Consider the following 13169-nt stretch of genomic DNA (forward strand, 5'->3'; position numbering starts at 1 on the left):
GTGTTTGAATAATTCACTTTCCATGCATTATTCAACCAAAATTTAGACTGGTACATTTCCTGGTCAACATCAATTATAATTTCAACACAAATTTATTAGATGATGTTTCAAGTAATTGTCGAGTATATATACATGAACTTTGACATCTGCCATGGCACAACATGTAATCTTCAATTTATCAATGTTTCACAATCAAAGTCTACTCTAAGCCTTCTGTTTCAAATGGTGGAAATGAAAACCACGATCCGCGGGGGATTTTCCCAATAATGGCACAAAACACGCGTTCTTTGTAGTCAAACGTAGTAAAACAAGTCACGTGATTATACCTCATTCATGCCATTGGCCGAAATAAATATGGAATTGTATTAGTGGGTAACTAGTGGTCACATGAGTGTGTGTTTACTTCCAAATAGAGTGATTTCTCTGACCTGTTATTTATACATAATTAGGCCTTTTGAAGAACATCTTATTTTCTCTGTGTTATATGTACATGTATATGTTCTGAAACCTAAAGCAGGTAATAATATATATAAATATAAATTTAGAATTCTACGAATTTAGCCGGGAGTAGCCGATCTTCGCTGATCCTAGATTAGACGGTTAGACCTATTGAATTGGTCAATTCGCATTATATCATTTATTTACAAAACGTGAAAATGACAGTTTTATAACTCATTTCAGATCATTATTTATAGTAAAATAATACATATGTGCAAGTCAAAATGATATGCATGCAATATTAATAACATTTTGGAGTCTAAATATTTTCAAATAAATCAATTTCTCCGAAGAAATGGCAAGCAAACTATCACCATATTTGGAAGTAAACACACAATCACGTGATCACTAGTTACCCATAATACAATTGTATATTCCGGCCAATGGCATGAATGAGGTATAAGCACGTGACATTTTTTACTACGTTTTTACTACAAAAAATAGATGCAGATATATCCCGAGTTTGGAGCTAAAACCGCGTCCCGCGGGAGAATTTTTAGCCCAAAAGTTGAATCTGGCCATTAAGACCGTAACAAAAATTCGTTGTGCCTTTATATAAGTGTATCGAGGGATGTAAATATTTATGTATATATATGGACAGGGCAAGCTAACAAGTAAAGCTGGTTTCCAAATGGGTATTGCGTATCTGTACTGTGACCTTTTTGGCTTTTAAATTACGTAACTGGTATTTTTCGTGATTCAAAAAAATGAAATCTTGAAAAAATAATTGTAATATAGTATAGTACGGTATGTACCACATGGACTTAGTACGAATGCTAATCCACAAAGCACACACACAGCTTTTAAACGAATTTTCAACCCACGGTTATATATATTGATAAATGATTATGGCCAAGAGGATGGAAATTCGTTGTACAAAGCAGAGTCCTTTTGCACTCTAACTTCCCCAGCTCGGACTAACAGCTACGATGTGTACGTACACGCAGGCTACAGCTGCATGGCCGGGATATGCAGGATCACAATTTTTAATTTTGTAATCAAATATATAAAAACTTTTCTGAATTAACAAAATCAACGTCGAACTCTGCTGTATGGCGCCTTGCTGCATATACACAGTGCCCTATGAATGGCCTTTGAATTCCACTTTCATGACCAGATGTCGACATCTTTTACTTTAGATGTCGACATCAATAACTGACAAGTCGGTGTCACACCCGAGCATAAACACGATTAATCGCCGAGTTACCGACTTTCTACATAATTATCTTGGAATCATTATGTGGGCAGGTTCATGTGGAAGTCGACATATTCTTCTGTTTATGTCGACATCTTCCGATATGATGTCGACTTAATGCCTTAATTATGTCGACATCATTAAGTCGTAAGTCGGTAACTCGATGGCAGAAATATGCCACCAATATGGTCTATGGTACAAGCACTGACTTCAGTTTTCTATATTCAAAGATAGTGGCTATTTGAAATGATTTGCGCATGAGTAACAGGAAGGCGACAAGTCGACAACTCGACAACACGACAAGTCGACAACACGACAACTCGACAACACGACAAGTCGACATTTTACCGCGACAACACGATATTCTGTACGCGCTAATTAGCGTGTTTGAAATGTCGACTTGTCGTGTTGTCGACTTGTCGTCTTGTCGTGTTGTCGACTTGTCGCGGTTCGAAAACGCGACAAGTCGACATTTTAACTGTTAAATCTCGGGTTGTCGCAGTTTGAGACCGCGACAACTCGACAAGGCGACAACACGACAAGGCGACAACACAACAACACGAGATGGCCGTAATCAGCCACCATAGATATCCCCTGACATTAAGTCATACATTATTGACCATCCCCTGACATTGATCCAGACATTATAGTCCATTCACTTAACTTGAGTCAGTCATTATAGTCCATCCCCTGACATTAAGTCAGACATTAAAGACCACACCTGACATTGAGTCTGACATTATAGGCCATCCCCTGACATTGAGTGAGACATTATAAACCATCCCCTGACATTGAGTCAGACATCATAAACCATCCCCTGACATTGAGTCTGACATTATAGGCCATCCCCTGACATTGAGTGAGACATTATAGACAATCCATCCTCTGACACTGAGTCTTACACGATAGACCATCTACTGACATTGAGTCAGACATTATATACCATCCCCTGACATTGAGTCAGACATTATCGACAATCCATCCTCTGACATTGAGTCAGACATTATAGACAATCCCCTGACATTGAGTCTGACATTATAGGCCATTCCCTGACATTGAGTGAGACATTATATACCATCCCCTGACATTGAGTCTGACATTACAGGCCATCCCCTGGCATTGAGTGAGACATTATAAACCATCCCCTGACATTGAGTCAGACATCATAAACCATCCCCTGACATTGAGTCTGACATTATAGGCCATCCCCTGACATTGAGTGAGACATTATAGACAATCCATCCTCTGACACTGAGTCTTACACGAAAGACCATCTACTGACATTGAGTCAGACATTATATACCATCCCCTGACATTGAGTCTGACATTATATAGCATCCCCTGATATTGAGTCTGACATTATATACCATCCCCTGACATTGAGTCTGACATTATAGGTCATCCCTTGACATTAAGTGAGACATTATAGACAATCCATCCTCTGACACGGAGTCTTACATGATTGACCATCTAGTGACATTGAGTCAGACATCATAAACCATCCCCTGACATTGAGTCAGACATTATATACCATCCCCTGACATTGAGTCTGACATTATAGGCCATCCCTTGACATTGATTCAGACATTATAGACCATCCATCCCCTGACACCAAATCTTACATGACAAACCATCTCCTGACTTTGAGTCAGACATCATAAACCATCCCCTGACATTGAGTCTGACATTATAGACCATCCTCTGACATTGATTCAGACATTATAAACCATCCCCTGACATTGAGTCAGACATCATAAACCATCCCCTGACATTGAGTCTGACATCATAAACCATCCCCTGACATTGATTCAGACATGATAGACCATCCTCTGACATTGAGTCAGATAGACATAAACCATCCCCTGACATTGAGTCAGACATAATATACCATCCCCTGACATTGAGTCTGACATTATAGGTCATCCCCTGTCATTGAGTGAGACATTATAGACAATACATCCCCTGACACTGAGTCTTACACGATAGACCATCTACTGACATTGAGTCAGACATTATAAACCATTCCCTCATTCCCTGACATTGAGTCTGACATTATAGGCCATCCCCTGACATTTAGTGAGACATTATAGACCATCCATCCTCTGACACTGAGTCTTTCATGATAGACCATCTACTGACATTGAGTCAGACATTATAAACCATCCCCCTGACATTGAGTCAGACATTATCGACAATCCATCCTCTGACATTGAGTCAGACATTATATACCATCCCCTGACATTGATTCAGACATTATAAACCATCCTCTGACATTGAGTCAGACATGATAGACCATCCTCTGACATTGAGTCAGACAGACATAAACCATCCCCTGACATTGAGTCAGACATAATATACCATCCCCTGACATTGAGTCTGACATTATAGGTCATCCCCTGTCATTGAGTGAGACATTATAGACAATACATCCCCTGACACTGAGTCTTACATGATATACCATCTACTGACATTGATTCAGACATTATAAACCAAACCCTGACATTGATTCAGACATTATAAACCATCCTCTGACATTGAGTCAGACATGATAGACCATCCTCTGACATTGAGTCAGACAGACATAAACCATCCCCTGACATTGAGTCAGACATAATATACCATCCCCTGACATTGAGTCAGACATTATAGGTCATCCCCTGTCATTGAGTGAGACATTATAGACAGTACATCCCCTGACACTGAGTCTTACATGATATACCATCTACTGACATTGATTCAGACATTATAAACCATCCCCTGACATTGAGTGAGACATTATCGACCATCCATCCCCTGACATTGAGTCAGACATTATAAACCATCTCCTGACATTGAGTGAGACATTATCGACCATCCATCCCCTGACATTGAGTCAGACATTATAAACCATCCCCTGACATTGATTCAGACATTATAAACCATCCTCTGACATTGAGTCAGACATGATAGACCATCCTCTGACATTGAGTCAGACAGACATAAACCATCCCCTGACATTGAGTCAGACATAATATACCATCCCCTGACATTGAGTCAGACATTATAGGTCATCCCCTGTCATTGAGTGAGACATTATAGACAATACATCCCCTGACACTGAGTCTTACATGATATACCATCTACTGACATTGATTCAGACATTATAAACCATCCCCTGACATTGAGTGAGACATTATCGACCATCCATCCCCTGACATTGAGTCAGACATTATAAACCATCTCCTGACATAGAGTGAGACATTATCGACCATCCATCCCCTGACATTGAGTCAGACATTATAGATCATCCTCTGACATTGAGTCAGACAGACATAAACCATCCCCTGACATTGAGTCAGACATAATATACCATCCCCTGACATTGAGTCTGACATTATAGGCCATCCCCTGTCATTGAGTGAGACATTATAGACAATACATCCCCTGACACTGAGTCTTACATGATATACCATCTACTGACATTGATTCAGACATTATAAACCATCCCCTGACATTGAGTGAGACATTGTCGACCATCCATTCCCTGACATTGAGTCAGACATTATCGACCATCCATCCCCTGACATTGAGTCAGACATTATAAACCATCCCCTGACATTGATTCAGACATTATAAACCATCCACTGACATTGAGTCTGACATTATAGGCCATCCATATCCTGACATTGAGTCAGACATTATAGACCATCCTCTGACATTGAGTCTGACATTATAGGTCATCCCCTGACATTGAGTGAGACATTATAGACCATCAATCCCCTGACACTGAGTCTTACACGATAGACCATCTACTGACATTGAGTCAGACATTATAAACCATTCCCTCATTCCCTGACATTGAGTCTGACATTATCGATTATCTATCCCCTGACATTGAGTCAGACATTATCGACCATCCATCCCCTGACATTGAGTCAGACATTATCGACCATCCATCCCCTGACATTGAGCCAGACATTATAGACCATCCCCTGACATTGAGTAAGACATTATAGACCATCCCTTGACATTGAGTCAGACATATACCATCCCCTGACATTGAGTCTGACATTAAAGGCCATTCCCTGACATTGAGTGAGACATTATAGACCAACCATCCCCTGACATTGAGTCAGAAATTATAGACCATCCCCTGACATTGAGTCTGACATTATAGGCCATCCCCTGACTTTGAGTTAGACATTATAGACCATCCCCTGACATTGAGTGAGATATTACATACATTGAAGATAATAAATTTCATTACTTTCAGGGACCAGCTTTATTTTTCCACAACAATGCTGTGTTTTCAGAGGAAGATTGGAGAGGTATAAAGATGTTGTACAGTAGCGTAAAGGAACTTGATCCCTTAAAAGTTGGACGATTCGGACTTGGCTTCAAATCTGTTTTCCATATCACAGGTAATAACATATATGACATTAATGATTGAGATACCTTTATAGCATAAAGGCTTGCATTGTGCATGGCCTGAACAGTGATTTTAGGATCGTATGGTACACACTTACACAGGCATATAAGGAACGCCGTATCTTCACTGCCTTTGGTATATCATGCACTGCAGATCCAATTAAATTCCTGGTCGGTATGTGAATTTTTTCTGTTCTACAAAATTACAACCCAAAATAAAAGACAGTACTCAAAGATTTACCATCAGAATATAGCATACCTTGCCAATTACAATAGCTTCTTCGAGTATATTCAGTCTCTTCGACACACAAGGTCTAAAATAGATTATCCCATGGATTCATCCACCAAACTTTAATTCCTATGAAGCTGAAATGTTGACATGCAGTGGTTTTTGAGCTACCCATTAGAGCCCTGGCGTGTTTATCAGAGGACACCACAGTGTCCGACCAGTTGAAATCTGGCTGTTTTCCGATGTTTCTGGATACCTAGTGACATCTATACGGCATGCTATATATTGTATCATATACCAAATTAAAGATAAATTATCTGGCTGTCGATTGAGAGTATTCCAATTGTCATATCCTATACGGTTGGTTAATAATCATACTTTTTCTGAAATTGGGTAGTGTTATATGGCCGGCCGAGTTATAGACCTTGACCCTATTATACTTATATTAGAAACGAACACCTGTGCTCTAAGCTTATCGTATGTTCCTGTCGTCTAGTCTGTCAAGATGATTTCATCAACAACATTCCCCCTCCCCCACACACACCAAAAAGTCAAGATGATTTCATCATCACCCATGTAGACTAAACGTGCAAATATGAAACTCAATGAGGAGAATTGGTCTGGAGGGGTTGCGTATAGCTTTACTAAGATCTTCCTCTTCTACTGTGTTAAGCTCCTGAATTAGTATTTTCTGTGATTGGCATGTCAGAATGGAAGTTAATACTAATTTGATCCCTATTCCCTTGATTACATTATTTTCCTGTATTTTTGTAAAGATTCGGTCATATCTCCAAGTATTTTTCGAGGTTACAGGTCGCCTATTGTCCATGTTTTGGCTTACTTTGGTCAGATCTTCTGGAGCGCCCTCGTTTACAGTGCCTTTGTCTTCAGTGGAGTATACCTTGGTTCTCCAATCTCTTACGTTTCACCAAACGAGTTTTGTGGTATTTATCGCAGGATGTTGACGAGTAAGATCAGTGCCTTCAGCCTCGTAGCAGACTTTGATTTTTTTCTCGCAATTATTCAACTGTTACTCTTATTGCGTAACCTACCCTTTTTTTTGTATTTTTTTTTATTTTTGAAGAGATTTTACATGGGTACAAAAAGCATTTACATATGATATTCAATATTCATTATTTAAATCGTAATATTCATTTATAAACTTTGAACTTCTCTAATACTGTAAACCAAGTTATTTACAAGGGCTGCTAGATATAATGCACTCTCAAGGTGTTCATTGAAAAAACAAAGTTTACTCTCTCTGTAGATATGTATATATGCATTATATATATTAATTAGTTATTATGTGTTTTCACATATATATAATACTCGACTGGATTATATCAAATCTGAAAAGGAAAAAAAAATATTTGCCATGTAGACAAAGTGGTTTACAGTACCAGGTATTCCCTATCCAATATGATAGTATTTTCTTGAGTTTTAATTGAACGATTAATGACAGAAATTTGCAAGTTGCACCCTTTTAGAAAAGCAAAAGAAGAGATTAAGTAAAAAAGAAGAATAGTAGAATGAACTGAGAGAAGGAAGAAGTGGCAATGGACTGACAAGGCTCATTATTCTCAATGAGATTTATAAAATCATTTGTAAAAAGATTAGATACCACACCAAGATCATGCAAAAAAGAAATTAAAGTATATTAAGAGAAAATGTTTGAAAAGTGACATAATTCTAAAAAACTTTCCCATTTTCTCCACTCATTGACAAATTTCATAATATGTGTTTCACCCTTGCTGGTTGCAATGTATTTTTCAGTCCTGTACATATCCTTCAAAAGATTTTTAAACGCATTCATTGATAAACCAATTTGGAGACATCTAGCACTATAAATATATATTGCTTTAGTATTAAAATGACAACATTATCTGTATAATTTTTACAATTGGAGAGTCCAAAAATGAAAGATTCCTTATTAAACAAAAATGGAATTAAAAGCATCTGTAATATGGATTCAAAATTTGATAGGAATAACTGAGCATTTTCACAGTCCCATAATGTATGAACTATAGTCTCAATTTCAGTTTTACACTGATGACAGTAAGGAGTGTCAACAAGGCCTGTTTTAAACAGATATGAATTTGTGGTTAAAATTTACTGATTAATTCTAAACTGAAGCCACTGCAATTTTGTGCTTCTGGTACTGATAAAAGGAATAATGTATTTTTGTCTCCATTTTTGATTGTCAAAACCAAAAACATCATCCCATTTTTTTCTTCCTGTAGCAACAGTAGTATTCTGGCAAAGTGCCTTATAAAAATCACTTTCTCCTTTTTTATGCTTAACAAATATTTTTAAGTTTTTTGGGATGAATGGATAATTTAAAATCCTATTGGAAATTTCATCTTATGAGAGAGTTTTTTTAATGGCATTGATTACACCTTGATATGTAAGAAAATCTGTATGCATATTAAATTTCTGATTAAACTCATATAGACTGTAAAACACAACATTTTCACTATTTTTTATCATATCATTCAGGACTACAACACCCTTCTGAAACCATTCTTTATAAAAAAAAACTTTTATTGTTAATTTTTATTGATTTATTATGCCAAATAGGAACTTTAAGAACATTATCATTTTTCTTTTTAATATTTTCAGACTTTAAAGTAAGTTTACACCAACTTTTGAAAACATCTCTCCAAAACAGGTTTTTACAGTTTTGTTGACATTTTGAAATATAATCACTACCACAATGCGCTAATATGTTTTCATTACCAAACCTTTTAAAGTACAAGCTCCATTTTCCCTCTGTTGTGTACAACCTACGTATCCATGTTAGTTTCAGGGAGTCAATAAAGGATTCTAAATGAATCATTTTAAGTCCATGGTGCACCCTCATGAAAACTTTTAATAGTTATATCTCTTTTTATCTTCTCAGATTTACCATTTCATAAAAAGTTATAGAGTTCTGTATTCATTTTTTTTAAAAATAGGCTATCCGGATTTGGCAATGCTATGAATATGTGATTAAATTGAGATATCAGAAGAGACTTGATAATATGTATTTTGCCAACAGGTGTAAGATTTCTTCTCTTCCAGGTATTTATCAAAGATTTAAGTTTAACTAATTTTTCATCATAGTTTAGTCTGGGGATTCTATGTAAATCAACACTGAAGTTTATACCTAAAACTGTAAATTTTGTTATACCCCATTGCAAATTCCATTCTGGGAAATATATATCATCACTATATTTTTTACTACCAATCCACACAACTTGTGTTTTACTTTTGTTTATTTTCAGACCAGATATTTTTGCAAAGTTATTAAGCTCGTTCACAGATTCCTTCAAAGATATTTTCCGACCGTCTAAAATAAGGGAAGTATCATCCGCATATTGGGAAAGAACTATTGGAATACTCTCTATATCTATACTTTTGATATTCTTATTTCAACACATAAAATAAATATATAGGGAGCAATAGGGTCACCCTGGCGACAGCTTCTTTTGACTTCAAAGAAGTTTGAAAGATTTCCACCTTGATTTATATAAGAAAGTGTATAAGAGTGCAAAACTTTTATCCATTTACAAATATCGGGACCAAAATTAAAAAAAGAGAGAACCCTGTTAATAAATTTCCAACTAACAGAATCAAAAGCCTTTTCAAAATCTGCATACCAGGTATATTAATATCTTCTTCAAATTCCATAATGTCATAGATCAATCTAGTATTTTCACCTATATACCTACCTGCAATAAAACCTGTATGATCTCTACTTTTCAATTTGTTTAGAAAAAATTTCAACCTACATGCAATTGAGCCAGATGCAATTTTATACACAATATTAAGCAATGAGATGGTTTATCCCCCTTTGGTATACATGTTACAATTCCCTGCCTTTGAGTTATAGATAATTCCCCTTTTATAAAACCATAATTAATAGACCTAACAATGAAGTGTCCTAATTTTTCCCAAAAACATTTAAAAAATTCTGCAGTGAAGCCATCGGAACCAGGACTTTTGTCATTCTTCATTTTCTTTAAAGTATTAGCAGCTTCCTCAATAGGAATAATTCCCTCTAACAACATAGATTCTGTCTGATTTAGTTTTGGAACATCATTATCATTATTTAAAAAAGTATCAAGATCAATATCTTCAATTTCATTACTGTTACTGGCATATAAATTCTCATAAATTAATCTTACTTCATCTGAAATGTCTTCTTGTTTTGAAATGATTTCTCCATTATCTTTCTCTATAACTGGAATTATTTTTGAAGTATAGTTCCGATTTTCTAGGCTTAAAAAATACTTGGTAGGTTTTTCACCTTCTTCAATCCATTTGGCTTTGGAACGTATGATATTACCCTTCAGTTTATGTTGTCTTATTTTTTCTAACTCTTTCTTTTTTTCATCTAATTTTTCAAAATCATGATTGTCCTCTCTAGCCTCTAAATATCTAATAGACTCTATAAGAGTATCTTCTTCAATATTTTGTTGTTTTTTCTTGAAAGATGAAAAAGATATTGTTTTCCCTCTAATTTCAAGTAGGAGGGTTTCTAAAAAAGTTGTTCATTAATTCGAAACTGAATATCCCTATCAGAAATGTTCTCAAGAGAATCAATGTTATATGCTGGAATAGCATATTGTATTTTTACTTCTGAAATAAGCTTATTTATTGTGTTTAATATAAGTATTCTCTATCATGCAAGAGCAAATTATTAAACTTCCATAAACCTTTACCCTTTTTAAAATCATTAAATCTAACTGATATATTTGGTGATGAATGATCTGTACGGTATCCAGTATCTATATTAGAGCTCTGTATTTTGCCTATCATGTTTCCTGATACTAAAAAGAAAGTCAATACGTGCTTGTTTTAAGGGGTTAGATCTTCTCCATGTGTATCTTCTAGTGTCTGGATGATGTTGTCGGTATATATCAATTAATCCTAGTTCTTCAATAATCTCAATAATTTTATCTCTAGCTTTTGGGTTGTTTGTCTGTTTATAACTTTGATCATAGTCTAGGTCTGGGTCTAAGACTAGATTATAGTCTCCACAAATAATATGAAACTCACTATCAAAATTGAAAACAACATTTAAAATTTTGTTGTAAAAATCAGGCGTGTCTGTATTCGGCCCATACACTAATTAAAGTTATTCTTTTCCCACTAATAGATAAGTCTAGAGCTATGAAATTCCCTTCAGTATCCTTACTTTCCTTGACAACTTTAAATTCAAAATTATTATTGAATAAGATTGCTACCCCTCTCGAGTTTGGCTTAAAAGAACTAAAGTGACATGTGTATCCCCATTCTGCTCTGACAAGATTTTCTATTTCTGGTGTGAAATGTGTGCCTTGAATACAATAGATGTTAAACTTCTTTTTTTCTTAGGAATAAAAATACAGCTTTTCTTTTGTTTTTATCGCCTAGCCCCTGGCAATTAGCTGATAAAATTCTTATATCTTCCATGATATCTATATTTATTATGTATTATCCATTTGAATAATTCGCCCTGTCAGACCAAAGTTCCATAGCCAAGAAAATAATAAGCAGAAAGAGTAGTCAGGAGAGGTGAGAGAGAAAAAAGAAAGAATATAGTGTTTAGCAGTAAACAGAACTTCAAAAGTAGGAGTAAAACAAAAAATAAAAAACACAGAGAGAGAAAAAAAACATAACATGTTTCTAGACAAAAAGTAGAAAGATGTTTTGCAATATTACCCAGGTACATTTAGCTATATATATAACAGAGCCCGACGCCCCGCCAACAATGCATTGTAAAAATATACAAAAAATACCCTCTTAAAGTATAATTAACATCTATATAACACAGGAGTATCAATTTAAGCTTAACTGTTACGTTACACACTGACAGTACGTCAAGCTCATGTAATGCACTCGTGAAGATAGGCCTAAAACGTGAACATACTTTTAGGTAATATTTGCATTCATTATATCCGATTGTAACTAAAACCATTGTTTAAACTTTCATAATATCATTATGGGTATCCGTTACATTCCAGACATCGCTAGGAGAGAGAAAAGAAATAACATAGATTCGAAATAACCCGCCGTATACATCAAACGGGCCGAGACATTTCGTACCTGCACACAATAGATGTAAACAAACATGTAGACGAACACGTTGTGTTAGTGTTATTTCGGACTGAAGAAGGCCCTATAGTGGCTGAATATATATTCCATAGAAATGATTTTGATTTTACTTTGAATTTATTTTGGCCTTTTATTTCGGATTATTAATATACTAGCTTTATACCGTTTTTCCTCATTAGAATAGATTCTAATATTTGAATACTCTACTGGAAATGACCCAAGCATTCCGGAAAAATATATACCGCTGTAACTGCGTATAGTAATATAATAAATCTTATTCAAAATGTTTGATTTTATGCATTTATGTATTTGCTAATTATAGCTATCCTAATAAGCCTAGTGGTTATTTAGTATGACCTCATGATCAAGATCAGTGAAACGGTTTATTGATATACCCATGTTGTTATACCATGTACAAGCGCCTAGTAGACCTTGAATAAAGGACTTTAGTTGGACCGGATCTGATATATGAGTCGTGTTTACAACATGGTGTCAGAATTTTGACGAACTCTGCAGCAATCGGCAGCCATCGAGCTATAAATCCTATGTGAATAGTCCTTAAACACGACGAGAAGTCACGATGGATATTTTAGCCGGACATACACCTCCGATGGATTGGGGTAAAACCGATCTAGTGACCGCGTGGAAAAGTTTTAAACAACACGTGGAGTTTATGTTCTCAGGACCGCTCAAAAAAAGAAAGATGAAGTAGAGAAATGTTCTTATTTCATGCTTTGGATTGGTGAAAAGGGCAGAAACATT

The 13169-nt window shown here is 35.7% G+C and overlaps 1 protein-coding gene across 1 annotated transcript in view; it reads left to right on the forward strand.

Moving 5' to 3' along the window:
• The window catches only part of LOC138332547 (sacsin-like), a 50301-nt gene that overhangs the window by 5013 nt on the left and 32119 nt on the right, over positions 1–13169 (forward strand). Inside the window, exon 4 of the mRNA XM_069280552.1 lies at positions 5946–6093. Coding sequence (XP_069136653.1) covers positions 5946–6093 — 148 coding nt within the window. The remainder of the gene's footprint in view (positions 1–5945; positions 6094–13169) is intronic.

Source organism: Argopecten irradians, chromosome 10, assembly GCF_041381155.1.
Source record: "Argopecten irradians isolate NY chromosome 10, Ai_NY, whole genome shotgun sequence".
Lineage (NCBI taxonomy): Eukaryota > Metazoa > Mollusca > Bivalvia > Pectinida > Pectinidae > Argopecten > Argopecten irradians.